Source organism: Sphaeramia orbicularis, chromosome 12, assembly GCF_902148855.1.
Source record: "Sphaeramia orbicularis chromosome 12, fSphaOr1.1, whole genome shotgun sequence".
NCBI classification, from domain to species: domain Eukaryota; kingdom Metazoa; phylum Chordata; class Actinopteri; order Kurtiformes; family Apogonidae; genus Sphaeramia; species Sphaeramia orbicularis.
The window spans coordinates 28,665,605-28,686,983 of record NC_043968.1 but is presented as its reverse complement, the minus strand read 5'-3'; the positions used below and the strand labels follow the sequence as shown (position 1 = coordinate 28,686,983).

Sequence of the window (21,379 nt, the reverse complement as noted above, 5' to 3'; positions counted from 1 at the left end):
ATTTCCTGAGAAACATGCAGCTGTATCACACTCAAGCACCCTGGTGGTCACGGAATCAATAGTCTGGAGTTAGCTTATGAAAGGTCCGATGCAATTCCCTGAAATCAGCACTCTTTCTGCTTGTATATCTTGATAAATACACTGTAAGCTTAGGCCAGATCATCTCCATTATTTACTGCAGAGGGGAGGGACAATCTCCTCTTTGAGAGATAGTCATGAATGACATGTTGCCAATGTTGCAAGAATGGACCCAGAGGAATCCGCCCTTCCTTGGAGTAAAACGCTGATCTGAGAGGATCTCTCTCCACCAGCTGACAAGTGGATAGACAAATGGCCCCACTAGTCTCTAACCTCTCAAACAACTGGCCCTCCTTCCCCTTGTTCTGTTCATCAGTGTGTGTGTGTGTGTGAGTGTGTGTCTTCTGCCAAACACTGCTCCTCCTCCTTCAGCCTCTTCCGGATGTGTGTGAGTACAGCACTCACATGACTAATTAATACAGCCAGTCTCTATCAGATCTTAGTGACCAGAACACATTCCCTGGCTATTGCATGAGGTTTTAATTAAAGATACAGCTGCAGTTATTAAAATCATCCCATCCTTTATGCATTTCCCACACCACACATCAAGGAAGAGCACAGAAACCAATCTAGCAATCTGTGCTAGCTTGCTGATCTGTGCTATGCCACAATTTACAGCATGTGTTACACTTTTTATCACTAGCATCTGTATTACTTTAATGTGCCTGAGGATGTAAGACGTAGCATCCCATGTCCTTGCTGATTCAAGGTTTTACAGAGTAACTCAATTCGATGTCTTCAAGCTTGGATTGGTAGGGCCTCTGGGAGTTTTAGACGGCACTTCATGGGTGGAAGGGCAGGAATGAAGTGTGTTAGGTCGATGTCTTTCTGACATCACTATTTCCAAAGGCCAGTGACTCTCTCCAGTAAAACTGGAACCTAGAGAGGATCCTAACAGCCAGCTTTTCATTAGAGTCTAACTCCTACCACTGCCTTTTTTATTGTCCCACAGCACTGCCAAAACTCAATCAATAAGACTTTAGGAAAACAGGGTGCAATAGTGCACACTTTTTATGGTCCAAGATCGAGCACAATCAATAGGAACTGTGAAGAACAGTGCCATGAGTACATACTGGATCATTGGTGCACACGTACAGATAAAGAGCACCTGAACACAAGACACAAGGGGGTCATTGGGAGTAGGCTTAGATTACCTTCAAAAACCACCACAGGTTTCCACTGTGATTGATTAATTGAAGTGAATTAATTAACAAACCCTTTAAGTAATGAATCAATTAAACAATTGATTAATGTGTATTACCCTTATGGATTACAGCTGATACTGGCCATTAAAGATAAATTGTGCCCAATTTAAATCGGTTTACAGCAGATTACATGTGGAGAAATGCTCTGCTTACCTATGCATGCCATTGCTGTGAGGGATTTGACATCACTAAGGATTTGCCAAGTAAAACACCTTCACTGTGACATCTACATTGCTTCTGTATGCTAAAGGAGTATTACTGCAGCATTAAATACACGCATATTATCTTTATGTCATTTGAGCCTAAAGCTGTGCTTCAGGGCTAAATTCTCTAAAATCCCTCCTTTCTGCAGATTAATAATAGATTCTTTAAAAAAAAAAAAAAGGAAGAAATGCTTAATGACTACACCTCTGCTGCTGTAGCTGTCACACTGAACTGGGAGCTCATACTGCAGTTTACTCTGGTTTTGACTGCAATTCCACAATCTACACCTTTCAGATGCAGGTGATGGCTGGCTATAGGGATGTAATGATTACCAGTGTAATGACAAACCGCAGTAAAATTCCCTACAGTTAGTATTACCATTTCAAATTTGAATTATCATTAAAACGGTGTTTAATCACCACCCTTTGAATAACTCAAGGTGATACTGCTCATTTTCTGGAGAAGGAGCAGCACTCCAGGTGCGCATGCACAGTTTGCAATGTTTGGCCTCTGAAAACACGGTGGAAGGCCCCCGCACGGACAGCGCTCCAGAGATTCTTCCCCCCTACGTAGCCGGGGATTTTTGAAAACGGAGACTTTTCTCTGTGTTTGTGCCTATCGTTTACATGACAATGACAGGCATGCACACTGAAAACAAAGGTTTCTAAAGACTCCAACTAAAGGGGAGATTTCGGCAAATTTCCATTTCCATGTTTGTGCGTAAATAGAGGGAAATGTGAAAACAGAGATTCTCAGACGGACGAAGGAAATATTCTACTACATTCACATACAGTTTAGAGCAGGGGTCAGCAACCCTGGTCCTAGAGAGCTACTATCCTGCATGTTTTAGATGTATCCCTCTTCCAACACACCTGATTCAAATGATTAGCCTATCATCAAGCTCTGCAGAAGTCTGATCATGACCATCAGGTGTGCTGGAAGAGGGAAACATCTAGAACATGCAGGATAGTGGCTCTCTAGGACCAGGGTTGCTGACCCCTGGTTTAGCAGAAGAGGATGGAGCTGATGAGTGAAGTTACAAGTATTAAATGAGAAAATAAGGAAGTTTGGTAGCGAACCATCTGAGCACATTTCAACAATACCACGATAATAATGATAACTGTGACATGAAATTTTCATATTATTACATCCCTAGTTGGCAAGCAGTTATGTCAACTAATATCTGTGTCTCAACTGCATACAGCACTCTGTTTCCAAGGCAGCTAATGAATTAATATATAGATGTTAAACCACAACACAGCATTCACAGATGGCACAAAGAAATTGAAAAGCTGGACTAGTATCTCACAGACATTAACAGACAAATAATACAGTACACTGTAAAGAAGAATATAACCTACAGCATGAGCAGTTGCCTGGCAGTCTTTGGTATCGTATGTATGTATCCATGTATTACTTAACACCTGGTATATGATCATCCAGTGAATTTGCCATCATATATTTATGCCATGTTTCTGCATAAATGTCTAAGGTTTTAAGGCCCCAGTGTCAGCCAGAGGGGTTACATCTTTGAAGGTTGTGATTGAGGGCATCGTACATTTGAGTGCACTGACAAGAAAGTATGGCCTTTTTCATGCAATGACCCGAGCTTTGAGTTAAGGGCTTTTTAAAGGTGACCTGATTAGGCATTGTTCCACATGGACCTCTTAAAGTAAAAGTGCACCTGACAACCTCTCATGTAACTTGTAAGCTGCAGTGTCTCCCTGAATAAGCCGTGTCACTGGTCATGAGGTGTAAAGCAAGCGGGCAACACATGGACAGACACAGCTTTTAACAATAGGTTTTAGTCTAATTAATAGTGGAAGAAAGGTAACTTGTGAGCGCAGACACAAGGTTATTTCATTTCTAAATACATGACTTAAGACAAAACAGGGTTTCCCTTTCTTCATGGAGCCAAGTACATGCGTAACACAAAGCGTTTGTCACTGCTTGACCCAAATCTGCCTGAGGCTCACAGTGGAGCTGTCATGAAGCAGAATGCCAGTCTAATCCATATCTTTTAAAAAAAAAAAAAAAAAAAAAAAAAAGGATCCCCAGGACTCAGCTTCTGTCTGTGGTAAATGAAAACAGATTCTGCTTCCCTGATGTCAGGGGCAGTGTATGAATGCACATATCTCTGTCACTTTAGCCCATTACGGCTCACCCTGTGGTTTTACCTGAGGATCAATAGCTTCAACCATGTAGTTTGGTGGCTTCCTTAGGAGGAGGAAGAGGATCTGAAAGGCCACAGAGATGTACAGACATAATGCTCAAGAAGTAAATAAAACACATTAAAACTATAGGGGTCAAAATCTGAGAAAAATACCAGAATTTGAAAAAAAAAAAAAAAGCACCTTCTGCAGCTCTCTCCTTCTTGACTAAATCAGAAGATTAAAAATAAAAAAGCAGCATGACAGTATTTCATGCTGCTATCTGTGATGAGCAATGGTGTAGAGCACTAAAGCTGCACTGGAGTCTGAACAGTGATTGGTAATTCCATTAGTTACAGGTGATTAAACCATCACTGGATAGATTTTATACAACCTGAAAACAGAGTCCAGAGAAGGGGATACAATTATTGATTCGAGTCACAACACACTGAAAGGTAATTTTAGAATTTTCATCCAATGATGCTGAAAAACTATCAAGCACTGCATCTACAAATAAATTAAAATTGTTTGCAACAACTAAATATAGGCTACCTTGCTTTGAAGTAAACAGTTCCATTTAGAAAAGAGAACAAAAGGAAAATGCCTCATATCTAAAAGAACTGACAGGTATAAAAACTATTTGGAAGCAACTTGAAATCAATTTCTTTATAAATGCCGGCTGATGTTAACTGGTGAAAGCAAAAATACTTTTGTTAGATGAAGATGTCTACTTCAGTCACAGTACTGTAATTGTGGTAATTAACACCAAAGACAACCGCAACTAATCATTCAAGATAATTACAATTATTTCTTCTCTGTGAGATGCGAAAATTACTCATGATTTGCACAGTTTGCATAAACAGTTACTTTTCTACTGACTATTCATCACTTCAATTCTGAATTTTACATAAAATCGTATCAAGCACCATAATTTAACTGATTTAAGAAATTCATTGCCCCTGGAGTAATAAGCTGCACTTGCTCTTCATGGTGTAGACTGTTGCAGTTTCATGCGGCTATTTATTTTTTAACATTGCCCTGAATTTACCAGTGAACCAAAAACTATTCCACGAACCTGTCAAGCTCTCTATTGCCATGTGACAAATATCTTGGCCCATGAAGAGCAAAATGGGATTTGCTTCATTGCTTGAATTATTGAAGTGGACAGTGTGAGAAATTTATGGTGCAAAATTCATCCACATTCCCTATGCATAATGTTTTAATATGTTTCCATTCCCAATCCACCCTCTCTGCATCCTCATTTCTCTGTGCATGAGATCCCGTGCCACATTATGCAAGATAGCTGATGCAATGAGGTGTACAACTCCCAAAAATATAAAGATCGGGCCACTGAAAGTCTGGCAGGGGGTGACATTTTTAGTGTACCTTCCCCAATGACAAAATTACCATGTAATATGTATGGCTAGCTAGCTCTCCTGCCATTACCAGTACGTTAATAAGATACCATCTATGCACAACACCAGCAATATAACACATCATTTAATGTAAACATTGATACATATGAATAATCCCTAGCATGGCACAGAGGACACAAAATACATTTTCTCTCCTCTTGCCCATAGCACATTAGAGTTGGCTGTATTGCACAACGCTTTAGTTCATAATGCTGATGAACAAATATGCAAGACAAGATCAAAAAAGGGTCTGTTCTTTTTCAAAACCCCTTGTGCATGTCTTTCATTATCCTCATCCCCAAAAGACTGTCGCTAATGCAGTCCTTTGAATTCATTTTATCAGTATGTATTATAAGCCTTTACAGCGTGCTTTGACCTTGGCCAGCCTCGTAGCCTGAAGTGAGCATATTCTCAACCCTCCTTTATGTGCCTCATTTTCTCTCCAGTAGATTTCAATAGGGACCTTACAAACCATAATGAACCCGAAAGCATCTTCTCGCCACACCATGACCAACAGTCACAAAAGTTATTCGGTATCAAGTATGAAAGCAAAGAAAATGCAGGCTTAGGGAAAAAAACACCTCAGTATAAAAGCATAACACGATACAGACAAACAACTCTGTGGTGAAGGTCAAAAATATTGCCTTGCCAGTCATCAAGCTCAACAATGCTGATGGCCTGAATCTAACGAGAGTCCCTTACATTAACACTGCCATGAGCAGCACTTTTCTATACCGTTGGTGGCCACGCAGTCCTCTTTTTGACCTCTGTAGAAAAGGGTAGCATGCCAGAGTAAATTAAAACTGGAAAGGAAGGCTTTGGGACATGTGCCAGTACAAAATCCTGAACTCCCCTTGTCTCCTATGTTGGCTGACGGACAATTTTTTTTTTTTCTCCCTCTCTCAATGGGGATGGACATTCTCCTACCCCGCAGTAGTCATGGACTCACCACGGTGAGGAGAGACTGTTTGCCACTGCTTGACCTGAATATTTGCCCAAGGCCTGAGGCAGGGAAGGGATGGCAGGCCATTCCAAGCCACTCTTCTCTAAAACCAGCAGAAAGGAGACCCATGACCATCCCCAAGTGCCAAAGAGAGTCTGCTCGCCCCAGGGTATATACATGTATAAAGGCAATATTAAGCGCTGTTTTTTTGTGCCAGGTTCAAACAGTACAGTAAATCCCTGGGTGACACCATTTGACTTTCATAAGGAGTTTGAGCAGTAAGTGTACTCAACCTCTGCGTAAAGATCTCCCTGTAGACAGGTATGATTTGTATTTATTATGCTACACTGTAGGTGGAATTAATGACTTGTTACAGGGGATAAGCTGTCTCACTGAAACATCAGTTAAGTTTTGATTGATGTCGGTTGGTTTCTGATGATTGCCAGAGTCATTAAATTACATGTCATTCATCCACCTGAATGTCAGCAAATGAAACTCAATTTAATATCCCCCCCCAAAAAAGCTGCGCGAATTGGCACAAATGGAGCCTTGTCTGCAGGCTGTGCCATCCATAGCGCATGGCAACGATGACAGACACGTTGTAGAGTGTATCAAATCACTGAGCCTCTGCCGGGAGGTGTGTAAATGATGATCAGGTCTGATATTTATACCGGCTTGAACATTTAAAAGACATAATACACAATAAGAGGTGATGGAATGACTGTAACCGCTTGACCTCAATGTTACCCTAAAGCTAGACTCTAGTGCCATCTATTGAAAACATTTACAGCAAATCAGTTTTATATACAAACAGTGAGCTGTTGTTTTTCTTTTCTTCTTCTTCTTTTTTAATATTTTAGTCTCTTCTTTTGCACATCTTAAATAACCATATTCTATCTGGTTTCCTCGATCTGAAAATTCACCTATCATCCTCTGTCGGATAACTTGTTGATAAGGAAATTGCAGGTGCATGAGGGATGCATTTTTACGCACATAAAATGCCATTTGTATGCTATGGATTGGGTTTTATTTTTGCGCTACTGAAGGAAAAGTCAATAGCTCTGGTTGCGCCACAGCGATGGAATCACGGTGGATTGTAATTATCGTTGCGGAAAACTTCACGTAAACTGTAAAGGAAGGCTGCGCGCATTAGAACCACATTTAAAAAAAAAAGTGATTGAATGCGGAGTGATTACCTTCTTTGAGGAGGCGGGAGTGGAGAAGGAGAAGGAGAAAGCAGCAGATCGCCGCTCCGGTCAGTGCCCACGCAACTCTGAGCAGCTGCATCCTGGCGTAGGAAGGCTTGGATCGGACCGAGACAGCCGTGCAGCGGGAGAGACACTCCACCTCAGCTCACAGACACGCACTGACTCATAATCTGATGCTCATGTAATGGAGTATTCATCCTCTTCAAGGAAAAAAAAAAAAAAAAAATCCCACTTGATAGTCCGGTTTAGATTCAATAAGGAGAGACTGGATTCCGTTAAAATAACACACATATGCGCCCGTGCCTTCAGTGCGTCAGAGCGGCTCCAAAACACTGGGGCGATTAACCCCCGATCACCGTCTGAGGGGCTGGCATCTTTTCCTCACGCCACTTCTTTTCTTTCTTCTGTTACTTCTTCCAGACTGACTCTCCCTCAGACACACTCGGTGGACCAGGGTGCGCCCTTCGATGTGTCCGTGTCTTCGAGTGCGCACAGCGGACCCCGGCGATGCGGCGCGCAGATGATGATCACCGCTCTCCGCTGCATGTTACGCACATCTCTCCCGCTGCTGGAGAAGCAGAGGCAAACACTGCCAACCAAGCCCGACTTGCAGCCTCTCTCTCTCTCTCTTTTTTCTCTCTCTCTCTCTCTCTCTCTCTCTCTCTCTCTCTCTCTCTCCCTCCCTACAGATTTCCCTCTCTCTCCCTGTCGCGCTCTTTCCTTCTCTCAGTTCCTCGCTATGTTGCTCCTTCGTTCCTTCACTTTCCCCTTTCTCTGTCTCGGGTTTTCATTTTACAACCTCCTTCTCTTTCTTTTCTACTTGATTTAGCTCAATTCTATGCTTTCCATTTAGGTGCTGGGACTGCCAGTTTCATAAACTATGCATATCCTGAATAATTCCCATTTACACAGTGTGTCTGGCAGTTTCTCTTGATTTATCAAACTGTACTAAGTCCTGCGTGTGGAGGTTCTTTTCTTTCTGGTTTACTTAGAAGTCAGATAATTTAAAAACAGGAGTAGAGTTAAATGAAGGCGTTTTTTTTTGTTTGTTTGTTTGTTTGTTTTTTTTGGAATATTTTTCTCTCTTCTGATGTATGTGTTGCTATGTATTTCCACACTACAGATAAACAAAATGAATAAATCATGAACTTTAGGTGATCATCATGATGTAAGTTTAAAAAAAAAAAAATCTAAATTTATCACAATTCTGTTATATAACATAGATAGATAGATAGATAGATAGATAGATAGATAGATAGATAGATAGATAGATAGATAGATAGATAGATAGATAGACAGACAGACAGACAGACAGACAGACAGACAGACAGACAGAATAAAGAGCAAATACACTATACATAGTAAATTACAAGTATAAAAAACAAAAATGGTAGAAAACAGTCAGGTGCAACAATAAACTGTAATGTGCAAAGTAAAATGGACAGTTCTTCTAGCTAAAATATGACACCTTTTAGTCAAATAATAAAAACTGATGTTTATCAGGACTTACTGTACAATTTCCCTGAATATTACAAGAAAATATTGAGAACATGATGTTTCTCCACATTTTTCACGCCTCCTGGTTATTGAAACAAGCAATGAGCTCAAGGTAGCCTAGCCTGGGGCTCATTTTCCAGGATTATTAAACACCCCCTGAAAGCTATTGCACATGTAGCTCTAAAATTTCATCAAATTATAAACATAAAGAATTGATGTCATTGCAAATTCTTCAAAAGCTTCAGCTCAGTGTGATGTCTAAAAGGATATCAAGATCATTTGAGTGAAAGAAAGCTGACTGGAGGAGAACCGGTATTGAACAGCAAAACAATAGCTTATGTAACCCCCCCCCCCCCCCCCCCCCCCCCCCCCCCCCCCCCAAGCCCCCTGTAGAGTGCCAATATAACGGTCGTTGTTTCTGTCTAATGTATATTTGTATGGTGTGGGATGCAACAAGAGATGAAAATTGAAGTGTTCATTCATTCATTCATTTATTCAGCCACTAAGTCAGTCAGTCATGCATAGATGGCAAAGAATGGTTCGTTTTCACACAGTACGACAGATTGCCAGCATAGTAATCATTCTTAATCTCAAAGTGGTGTTTTCTTGCGGATTGTGTAAATTTTTTTCCCAGCTTCTGTTTATACATAATTGAATCCAAATGACACAACTGACAGTGCCACTCAAACCAGGAGACTGTCATTGCAGTGTCAATAAGGTTGGCCCCTGCAGCTACAAGCACTAATTAGCTGATAACAGTCTCTGTTGGCTGGCATGTGTGCCAGGCGGAGTGCATTTGTGTGCACGGCTGGGCCTTTGTTTGCCATGTGAGTACACGCATTTATTATGTTTTCATGGATGTGCATATGTGTGTGTGGGGGGAGGGCCTTTTTTCAGTACCCTGTTGTGATCCATCGATTTACTGCATTAAAGCAATTAACACAGATTTGACCTCTGCACGGAATTGGTGTGTGTACATGTAACCACTAACATATCCACAACATACTACTGTGTGCGTCACAGTGACAGAGTAAAGTAAGTATAATTAAGGAACCGTTTGAAATATTTTGATATGTCAGAAGAACCATTCATTAGTGATGTTCCATACCACAGATTTCCTTTCCGATCTGATACCGAGTAAAATTAAGGCTGGTATCTGTGCCACCAATCCGAGACAGAGAGAGAGAGAGAGAGAGAGAGAGAGAGAGAGAGAGAGAGAGAGACAGAGATAGATAGATAGATAGATAGATAGATAGATAGATAGATAGATAGATAGATAGATAGATAGATAGATAGATAGATAGATAGATAGATAGATAGATAGATAGATAGATAGATAGATAGATAGATAGATAGATAGATAGATAGATAGATAGATAGATTTATTTTATTAATCCCCAAGGGGAAATTCAAAATACGGTCACCACTCCACAAAAACAGTCATACCACATCAACAATACATAAATAAATACATACATACATACATACATACATACATACATACATACATACATACATACATACATACATACATAAATGCAGAGTATAAGTAGCTAAGAATTAGTTAGATTAAAAAGAAAGTAGAATTAATAGACAAAATGTGTTCTCTACCAATACTTTGTACAAATATACTTAATGTCTGGAAAATCTAAAAAAAAAAAAAAAATTAAATTAAACAGTGTATTCCAAATCATAACTTCATTCACTGCTATGCTTCACCAAACTCCCTGCCAAGCATAGATAAATGTTTAAAACTTAATAAATGTGAAAAAGACATTTTAATGTCTGCATTTATCATTCTGTCTTGCAAAGTAGACTGGAGCAGATCATGAGGATCCTTTGTACACCTATAGATTGGAGCAGAAATCATTATGAATCAAATTGTTTCAAATCAAAAATCGTTTTGAATCGAAAATCAATTTTGAATCACATTGTAGCCCCAAAAATCGGAATCGAATCGTGAGATAGTAAAAGATGCCCACCCCAGACAGACAGACAGACAGACAGACAGATAGACAGATAGATAGATAGATAGATAGATAGATAGATAGATAGATAGATAGATAGATAGATAGATAGATAGATAGATAGATAGATAGATAGATAGATAGATAGATAGATAGATAGATAGATAGATTTTATTAATCCCCAAGGGGAAATTCAACATATGGTCACCACTCCACAGAAACAGTCATACCACATCAACAATAAATAAATGCAGAGTATAAGTAGCTAAGAGTAAGTTAGATTAAAAAGAAAGTAGAATTAAAAAACAAAATGTGTTCTCTACCAATACCGACACTGTACAAATATACTGTCTGGTAAATCTGAAAAAAAAAAAAAAAAAAAAAAAAAAAATTAAATAAAACAGTGTATTCCAAATCATAACTTCATAAAGAATACAAGACATGAGAGTAATTATTGTTTGATTATTAAGAACTATTATAAAAATGAAAACTTGCATATTAATTCACGTTACATGTTCACTTGAAAATTCTGAACATGTACCACTTCAACAAAAACATCCAACATTGACTCTTTCCCTCACTCACAAGCTTTTGTTAAAGAACAGTAGCATATTTACTGTTTTCCCTTCAGTCTGTTCTGTTTTTTGCTCAGAACCTCTCTTACCTTTGAAAACACTCTCTCTGCTGGTCCAGAAGTGGCACTCATTCCCAGGTATCTTAAGGCTGGGAAGGACTGACTGAGAAGCGTGACGCAGTACACACCAACCCAGGAGGAAGAAGAAATAGTTCCTACCAATTGCATATCATTTGGACAAGATCCCAATAGTTTAGCTACTTTCCACTGTGTTCCTCATATACATTACCTCAAATGACCGAAGTATCAAAATTTTTTTAAATTTGTAAATCAATTCTAGAGTGTAAAGATCTGGTATCGGAAATATCGATATTTCAGTATCGATCCACACATCACTATCATTCATAGCCGTTTACAAGGTTACCATCTTTTTACACTTGGACCTGATGCCAAATCAGACGTATTAGATTATCTATAACTGTCCCAACAGCCCAAAAATCGTATGTATGCTATTTGTAAAGTCCTCTTTTAACACCAGTTTAAGGCGGAAATGCCAGCTTTGCAACTGTGAGGAAATATTAGGTTTTTCTGTAGTTATTTATAAAACAGAATCTCACAGATTGTACCTCTGCTCTACTTTTAAATACGCCTTAATAAACAGCCAAGCCTTGACATTGTTATGGCAAGAAAGAAAATTCAGTGCACAATACACAGTGAAGGATGAGAGCGTATTTATATGATACATTTTTAAAGGCAAATATAAAACTGATATTTTGCAGAAGAAAAAAATCTTATAGCATATTAACTGAGTAATAACTTTTCTTCTTCCTATACTGAATATATTATTTCTAGTGTACATGGCAATTGCTATATTGTCTCGATCACCTCTATTTATTAGCGTATTTGCTCTGCTTTTAGTTCCTTGTAAACGTTCAAAGTTGGGTTTTTTTTCTGCTCAAAACAAATGAAAGAACTAATATCACTTGTGGTCCCACTTAAAATAATGTGACACTTAACTCTATGTATGAAACAACATGGAGCTAGTCTGGCAGGTTCAAAGCACTCTACTGTATAAGGATCAATATTTGCATCATGCTGTGGCAGCGCTGTCAGGATTTTTCTCGCTATGTGAAAGAACAACAACCTCTGAGCTCCAACTACAGCTTGAAAAGAGCAACTTCTGACCAATACACGCCTTTTTATGTTGTGTTTTGTTTGATATGGATTTAGTGATTTTAATACCATGACATTCTCCACCAAAACCATTTTTCTCCCAATGCTATATTGCAAATGTACTGTCACAGCATCTTGTGCTCAGTGCTGTTAAAGAACTAGCCAGAAAAGCGAGATAAGTTTTACTCCTATTCCAGAATGATAAAGGAAGGTGCTGGACTTATCTACAGCACAGAACCATAAAAGTGGAGGTAGGTTTGGCTAGCTAAGACTACTGAGGAAGTGAGCGTCTAATTCAAATTTTAAAAAAAAATACCCTAAATAAGAAAAATCAAAAAATCAATTAGTAATTGGGGAAATGAGTATAAACTTAACTGTAACAAATGCAGATGGAGTGGCAATTCACTTTTTTATTTTCCCTTAAAGCCAGTTTTTTCATCACATGTAAAATGTAGTACTGGCCATGGCCTTTCTCAAATAATAATAATAATAATAATAATAATAATAATAATAATAATAATAGTAATAATAGTAATAATAACAGCACATGTCAAATATACTTAAAAAAAATAATTAGAATGCACCTAAAAATCTAAGTTTAATGACATTACAAGAAAATATTAAGTATAGTCAACTCATTTGTAGATATAGTGAAATGTGTGAATACATTTCAGTTTAATGGGTTTAAATTAATACGTTTTAGTTATGACCACACCTCTTTTTCTTTTGACCACATAAATTGCTACCTGTCCATGTATGTCTGCACATGTCAGTCTCAGTGCTTTCGGTCACAGAGTAGCTGCTATCGGAGTTTCAGTACTTATCATAAAAGACACTACTCAAAAAGTTTTAAGCGACTGTCAGCTATCGACGATTGTTTGTTTTACTGTCCACCAGTTCCATCGACCTGTTCCGTGGACATTTTCTTTTAGCTGGGTGTCCACTAGCTGACTTGCTACTTTTCTCAGTGGGTTAGAGGCTGTAAGCCTGGATAAATTGAGTTTACTTTAAAAAATTGAGAGAAGTGGTCGCCTTAAAAAATTAGGTAATGATTAATGAACTTTTTAAGTACACTTAACTTAAACTTTTAGATAAATAAAAGTTAAATGTACTTAAAAAGGTCATTAATCATTTTTTTTTTTTTTTTTTTTTTTTAAGGCAACCACTTATCCGGGCTTACAGTGTATAGTGTAAAATTACAATTGTGTGAATGAATAGAACACTTTGATTTTAGCAGAAATATGAGCTTCAGATTCAGATTCAGAAAACTTTATTTATCACATACAGGCTATTAATTTGCAGCTTACCACAGACATCAGCCCACATCCAAAGTGCAATGTGACAGACATAAATAAATCAGTGCACAAATACAGTACTATTGAAAGCAACTACGAATAAATGCATTTAAATAATCAACAATAAATAATTAATAAATACCAATGCAGACTAAAAGACCCTAATGGTTCCGCTAATATTAAAAAAAAAAAAAAATCATAGAAAATGACTAAAATGGCTTCTGTCAGACGTTAAAAGTGTGAATTTATCTGACCTTCTTACAGATCGAATAAATTCTATTAGCAAAAAGTGCAACAGGTAAAACTGAGCAATGAGAGGAAATGTACCATTCATTGGAATAATAATAAAAAAAAAATTAGTTGTCAGATTTGTCACCTTTCCAATTATGTGACACTTTTACAGATTATATACATACACTATATGTTCACATCCCACATCCTCTAACTTGAAATGTAGTTTTTTCACAAATGGACTCATTTCCATGCTGCTTCCTTGGGGTCCAATAATTCTGCCTTGACACTAATATGAATCTGTTTCCCCTGTTTTCTTGTACTTTTGTAAATCCCACACAGGAATAGAGAAGCACGTTTTGAGATAAGTTTTTAAAAATAGTGGAAATTTTTTTTCCCAATAAATTATTAAACCATTTCCTTCCCCTCCATCCTCCAACCACCCACCTACACCACTGCCACATCTCCGTTCTCTCGTTCTCCTCCTCTTACTGCCGCCCCCTCACTGCTATGATTTTCCTTGCCAGGAGCCAGGAGAGGCGTTGCTTGCTTTGTCCTCTGTGCAGGTCACTGGCTCTGTGCCAGACAGCGCCCATGCCAATAAAAGCCATGAGTAATGGCCTAAAACTTCTACATTCGCTGTGTTTCCCATTATTTCCCATGGCCAATAAATCTGAAGAGGGCTTAATCAGAGGGAAAAGCTGGAACATACGGCTTATGACCACTAGGGTGTCCAACACGAAGATTCTTACAATTTAATCAGAGATAAAAGTTGAGGTGTCAGCCACAAATATGGTTTCCCTTGTGATCAGCTGTGCCTTCTGACAGGTGGAGCCATTATTATGTGTACTTCAACACACTCCTGCTGTCAGGAAACAATGGCTGCCTCTGGGCCTCTGAGATGAGGTCGAGTCTAAATAAAGTCCCATATAAAGAACACAACAGACAGATAATTGAATAATGAGCTTATAATCCACAATTCACCCTGTCTGGATGTATCACTGAGTGAGAGACAGACTAATGTGTGAGCGAGAGTTTATTTTTTGAAGCAATTAGAAAGAAGTCAGTCATTTTGTCTGCTAACCTTCTTTGAGCAGCACATCAGAAATAGAAGCATACTGTGCAGTCTTATGTCTACAGCATATGGCCATGTTGTGTTTGCATTCTTTCAAATATAGTTTGTATTTTGGCTACACAGTGCACAGTACTAAAGGCTGCTAGTGTGCACATACACTGAACAAAAATATAAATGCCACACTTTTGTTTTTGCTCCCATTTTTCATGAGCTGAACTCAAAGATCTAAAACTTTTTCAATGTACACAAAAGGCCTATTTCTCCCAAATATTGTTCATAAATTTGTCTAAATCTGTGTTAGTGAGCACTTCTCCTTTGTCCTTTGCTGAGATAATCCATCCACCTCACAGGTGTGGCGGATCAAGATGCTGATTAGACAGCAGGATTATTGCACAGGTGTGACTTAGGCTGGCCACAATAAAAGGCCACTCTAAAATGTGCACTTTTACTGTATTGGGTGGTCCAGGGGGGTCAGAAAACCAGTCAGTATTTGGTGTGACCACCATTTTCCTCACACAGTCTTCTTCATGAATTCTCTGAAACAGCTTTGGAGATGGCTTATGGTAGAGAAATGAACATTCAATTCACAGGCAAAAGCTCTGATGGACATTCCTGAAGTCAGCATGCCAATTGCATATTCCCTCAAAACTTGTGACATCTGTGGTATTGTGCTGTGTGATAAAACTGCACATTTTGGAGTGGCCTTTTATTGTGGCCAGCCTAAGGCACACCTGTGCAAAAATCATGCTGTCTAATCAGCATCTTGATATGCCACACCTGTGAGATGGATGGATTATCTCAGCAAAGAAGAAGTGTTCACTAACACAAATTTAGACAGATTTGTGAACAATATTTGAGAGAAATAAACCTTGTGTGTACACAGAAAAAGTTTTAGATCTTTGAGTTCAGCTCATGAAAAATGGGAGCAAAAACAAAAGTGGGGCATTTATGTTTTTGTTCAGTGTAGATGTCAACTTTCTTCCATAACCTTCTGAGACCCAGCAATTCTATTCTGTCCTATGTAGGGGACAAAAGTTTGACAGTTTTACTTAAAAAAAAAAAACTGTACAGGGTGGGGAAGCAAAATTTACAATGAACATTTAGTTGTTTTTTCTCAGCAGGCACTACGTCAATTGTTTTGAAACCAAACATATACTGATGTCATAATCATACCTAACACTATTATCCATACCTTTTCAGAAACTTTTGCCCATATGAGTAATCAGGAAAGCAAACGTCAAAGAGTGTGTGATTTGCTGAATGCACTCGTCACACCAAAGGAGATTTCAAAAATAGTTACAGTGTCCATAAAGACTGTTTATAATGTAAAGAAGAGAATGACTATGAGCAAAACTATTACGAGAAAGTCTGGAAGATACTATTAAAGAAGAACGGGAGAAGTTGTCACCCGAATATTTGAGGAACACTTGCGCAAGTTTCAGGAAGCGTGTGAAGGCAGTTATTGAGAAAGAAGGAGGACACATAGAATAAAAACATTTTCTATTATGTCAATTTTCTTGTGGCAAATAAATTCTCATGACTTTCAATAAACTAATTGGTCATACACTGTCTTTCAATCCCTGCCTCAAAATATTGTAAATTTTGCTTCCCCACCCTGTATATAGCAAAGGACATTCCATAAAAATAAATAAATAAATAGATTTTCAAAAATGTATCTGAAAAAACTGTTGCATTATGCCGTTCCCAATCAACACAGTTGTTTAATGTAAGAAAGAAAAAACTTTCACTTTCCTGGGTCTCAGGAGGATAATAGTCTTACAAATTATATTTTACAGATAAGTCCTGCACAGATCTGAGATGAGATGTGTGTTTCTATCACAGTATAATGTCATATGAGACAAACAGTATGGAGACTGATCTCATGAAATCGCGTTGTAAGTCACGCCAGTTCTTATGGCATTTGGTGTGGTATACATACACATTTTTATACTGTTCACGTGTTATTTAGCACCATTTGATCGTCAATTTACGCCAAGATCTCTGGTTCACATCAAGGTTATAATAGTTTTGGATTTTTCATTGTAGTTCAGTTTTATTTAGTTTTGACTTTTTTTTCTCAGTTTATTCAGTTAGTTTTAATTAGTTTTTAGAGCAGTTTTGCTAGTTTTTATTAGTTTTCGTTATTTTCTAAATGCTAAGTTTCAGTTTAGTTTTAGTTTTTTTATTTCCTTTATCTTTTTTGCCGTCGTATTCAAATAAATCCCATACAGGACTCTGCCGCTTTCTCCCAACTTTAGTCTCCATGTTTCCAGGTAGAGTTGGGATGAGAGGCCGACTCTAAACCCCAAGAGACGAGACGTGACGGACCGTTGAATATCATACGGTGCCGCTAGCTAAAATTGCTTGAGGGAAATAAATCGATTTCGTATCAATCCAACATTGACAAAAAGGAAAACTAACTGAGTTTTATCCATAATTTTTATCTGTTTTAATTCGTTTTGTAAGCACACAATACAGTTTCAGTTAGTTATTGTTTTTTTTTTCCTTTAATTATAGTTTTTATTTATTTCAGTTAACGAAAATGTTTTTACAATTCTAGTTTTCGTCATTTCGTTAGTTTTCATTACCGATAATAACCTTGGTTCACATAATCCTAACCCTCAGTACGTGGTATTTGACATGGCGTGAAAGCTCATCATGCGCACAGATAACACGCCAGTTCAAAGTGGCATGTAAATTTCGTGATATCACGTTGCTGTATGAGTGAATGAATGATTAATCACATTTTTCAGGTAGTCATTCTATTACATTGTGCAGGATTTTCATGAGGTCTTTCGTTTCATTTCTCCCACGTATTATATCGTTTGCTGAATGTTTATAAATTAGCTCAGAGAATCACCAAGTGAAAATCCACCCCATATTTGATTGTTTGTGAAGAATGCAAATCATGCTAATAACTTAATAACATGCATTATTACACCAATAAGCACGCGCTTAGCTACTTTATAAAAACAGTGAAAGAGGGTTTCGAAGATGTTTTCAAGATCTTTGCAACAGCTGCTTTCTTAATCCAGTATTTGTGACTCTGTAAGTTTAATAAATGTGAATGTGTGGTCACAATTTTGAGATATTGCAGTAGTGAACTGATAAAGACTTCTACATTCACACGTAGTGGTAGAAGACAGCAACCAGATGAGCACTGGAAAAAAATCTAAATCTTACCAAGAGTATTTTTTCTCATTTCTAGTCAAAATATCTCATCACATTTAAAACGAGACATAATCGTGGAACAGTTTTATTCAAATCGCATCTCAGTCTGCCTCACTTAGTCAGTTTAAGTTCAGCCTTAGGACAGATCTGATTCAACAAATTTAAATATTTCACATACACACACACTTCCACCCTTACACACACTTACACATACTCTTTTTCTTTTATTATCTGTTTATATTTTTGTTGTACTTTGTATATTATTGTTTTATTCCTATTGTCATTCTTTAAGATAATACTGTAATGAGGTGAGATTAATTTTATAAGCCCCAGGGGGTTTTCTGATGTCATCTGCACAATTTGTTTCTTTGTTTGTCCGAATGTTTGAGTTATTGTTGTGCTAAATAAATAAATAAATAAATAAATAAAATCACCTAAAGCACAGGTGTCAAACATGTGGCCCGGGGGCCAAATCCGACCCGCCAAAGGGTTCAATCTGGCCCCTGGAATGAATTTGTGAAATGCAAAAATGACATTGAACACATTACCAATCAAGGATGTTAAAATCATTTTAAGTCATTTCAATCTAAAAATGATCAGACCAGTAAAATACTATCATAATAACCTATAAATTATGAAAACTGCTAATTTTTTTCTTTGTTTTAGTGTAAAAAAGTTACATTACACAAGAATATTTACATTTACAGCCTAGCCTTTTACAAAAAATGTGAATATCTGAAATCTCTTAAGAGAAGTACATGGAATTTTAATAATATTCTCCCTGTTATTAACTGTTTTGTGTATTTTTAGATCCACTGTGATCTCTAAGTTGTGATTCACATGTATAAATAATAAACTAAGGTGTAATATTGTTAACATTGCACTTATTTTTCTAAAGAATTTACAAGTTGTTCATGTTTGTTCATGTTATGTTTGAGTACAATTCGTAGATGTAAACATTTTTATTACGGAATTGTACTTTTTTCACTCAAAAGTTATTATCCTTTTATTTATGTTATTTTACTGGTCCGGCCCACTTTATATCGTATTAGGCTGGATGTGGCCCCTGAACTAAAATGAGTTTGACACCCCTGACCTAAAGAGTAACTTTTCAACTTATTTTTAGACAATAGATCTGGAAAATCCTATTTCAAGAAATCTTAAATCTTAATTTTCAGTTGTTCCATTGGTAGATTTTTTTATTTTTTTGCTTGAATTAAGCAATAAATAAATAAATAAATAAATAAATAAATAAAAATTAAAAATAAATAAATAAAAATCAATCAATCAATTAATCAATCAATCAAAAAATCTTGAGGTAAAAAAAAATCTGCCATCAGAACAAGTGAAAACTATCTTGGTAAGATTTCTTGAAATAAGATTTTCCAGATCTTTTGTCTGAAATAAGTTCTTTTATCTCACTGAAAAGTTACTCTTTTGGTGCTCATGTTTTATTTTAAATGCGATGAGATATTTTGACTAGAAATGAGGAAAAATACTCTTGGTAAGATTTTGATTTTTTCCGGTGAGAAAAGTAACAGTGGGGCATAATCCATTGTAATATATAGTCTACAGCAGGGTGATGCATTCCTGGGGCTGAAATGATTTGTGTTGGTAATAATTAAAAGCTCATGTTCTCCTTTACATCATTCCTATTCGTACCTTGCTACAAAATCTGGCAGCTCACTTCTACTCATGCTCCTCCGACTTAAAATTCACCAGGACTTCAGAGTCAACACAAAGTATTAATTTTACTTTGTGAAACTGTCTGTTTAATCATTACTTTCTTGTTATAGAGTTTTTTCTTCTTTCTGTTTCTTTTCTTATAAATATCAGGGCAGGCATTGTGTCTGCCTTTGCTTACTGTCAATCATCTGACATCCTCAGGTAAGACAAAAATCTCTGCCAGGAAATTATCAATCAATAACACGTCACCTCAGACATCTATCACGTATACGTTTTTATATTTAGGAAATATGTGATAGCTCAGATATGACAGGACAGGACTTTATTTTACACTTGAGGTGTTGTGGTTTCTTTAATGTGTCTAAAAAGACATTTTATATAATACAAAGAATGAGAAAGATATAGTGTATATGAGCTATAAATAAGTGCTCATTTATTTCCTGTGAAGTGCTTATTATTAGCTAAAAGACTGTTTTTATTTCTTTATGTATTGTAACTATTTGAATCTAAAGTGATTCAAGAGACCATTCATTCTTAATGCTTAATATTTTCAGAATACTTCCACTATTTCTTTTCTTCAGTCATTGCAGTGATATAATTAAAAGAGAAACACTATTGTTGTGAGTAATTTAATATAATATAGAATACATTCAGTTTAATCTAAACTTCTTAAATGCTTAAACTGTCCACAACATCTGGCACTTTTTAATTAGTAGTTGTGTCATTCACTGTCGGGCTCATTATTAACTGTACACACACAAACACACAACGCATATTTCATTAAGTCTTATTATAGGAAATGCAATACATTGAACTGAAAAATATTAGCGCTAGACTCATCCTCTTGAGTCCTCAGTTAAGCTTCTTACATTTTTTTGTATTTAGAAAAAAAAAAAGAAAAGAAAAACAAGCATACACTGAGGAGCTTCCAGTTGCCGGTTTTTCATCCATTATCCCTCTGCAATGAGGTCTCACCTGGCCTGAGTCAGGGGTTTGTTGAATTTACTCATCACGTAATTATTTTTTTCATCTTTTTAACAGGTAAATAATGCAATAACATATTGAAGAAGTGTTTTTTTTTTTTCAAAGATGTGATTCCATAAGAAAATGTAAAGAAAATATTTCAGTCACTATATGACAATTAAGCAAATTTGATGAAAACTCTTAAACAGATAGAATGAGGTTTCAAAGGGATGTCTAATAGAGATCATGTCTTCTCATATACAACGGTCTCATGAGGCCTGTTTATCTTCAATCTCAATGGTCAGAGGACCAATAAAAGGAATAGTATTTACAGTTAAATATTTAACAACTCTTAAAAACCAACAAACCAAGGCCCAAGTGACTGTTTCTCCTGTCTGGTTCCATTGTCTACATGGGAATATGTGGGTAATAAAAACCCCAGGGAGAGAATATATAGGAAGAACCCAAAGAGAAAAAAATCAAGCTCTGTCATTCAGCTGGAGAAGACCACATGGGAGAAAAACTGGAGACTTCAGACGAAGTG

General features: G+C 37.1%; 1 protein-coding gene across 3 annotated transcripts in view; it reads right to left on the bottom strand.

Annotated features, from left to right (window-relative positions):
- The window catches only part of LOC115430346 (chemokine-like protein TAFA-5), a 169,722-nt gene that overhangs the window by 107,222 nt on the left and 41,121 nt on the right, over positions 1 to 21,379 (bottom strand). The window contains exon 1 of one of the 3 annotated variants that reach the window (XM_030150308.1): positions 7,192 to 7,800. The exons of the other annotated variants lie outside the window; for them this stretch is intronic. Within the exon in view, the coding sequence (XP_030006168.1) occupies positions 7,192 to 7,282 (91 nt within the window). The 5' untranslated portion in view covers positions 7,283 to 7,800. Of the gene's footprint in view, positions 1 to 7,191; positions 7,801 to 21,379 lie in introns of those variants that run through there. 3 annotated transcript variants of the gene reach the window in all.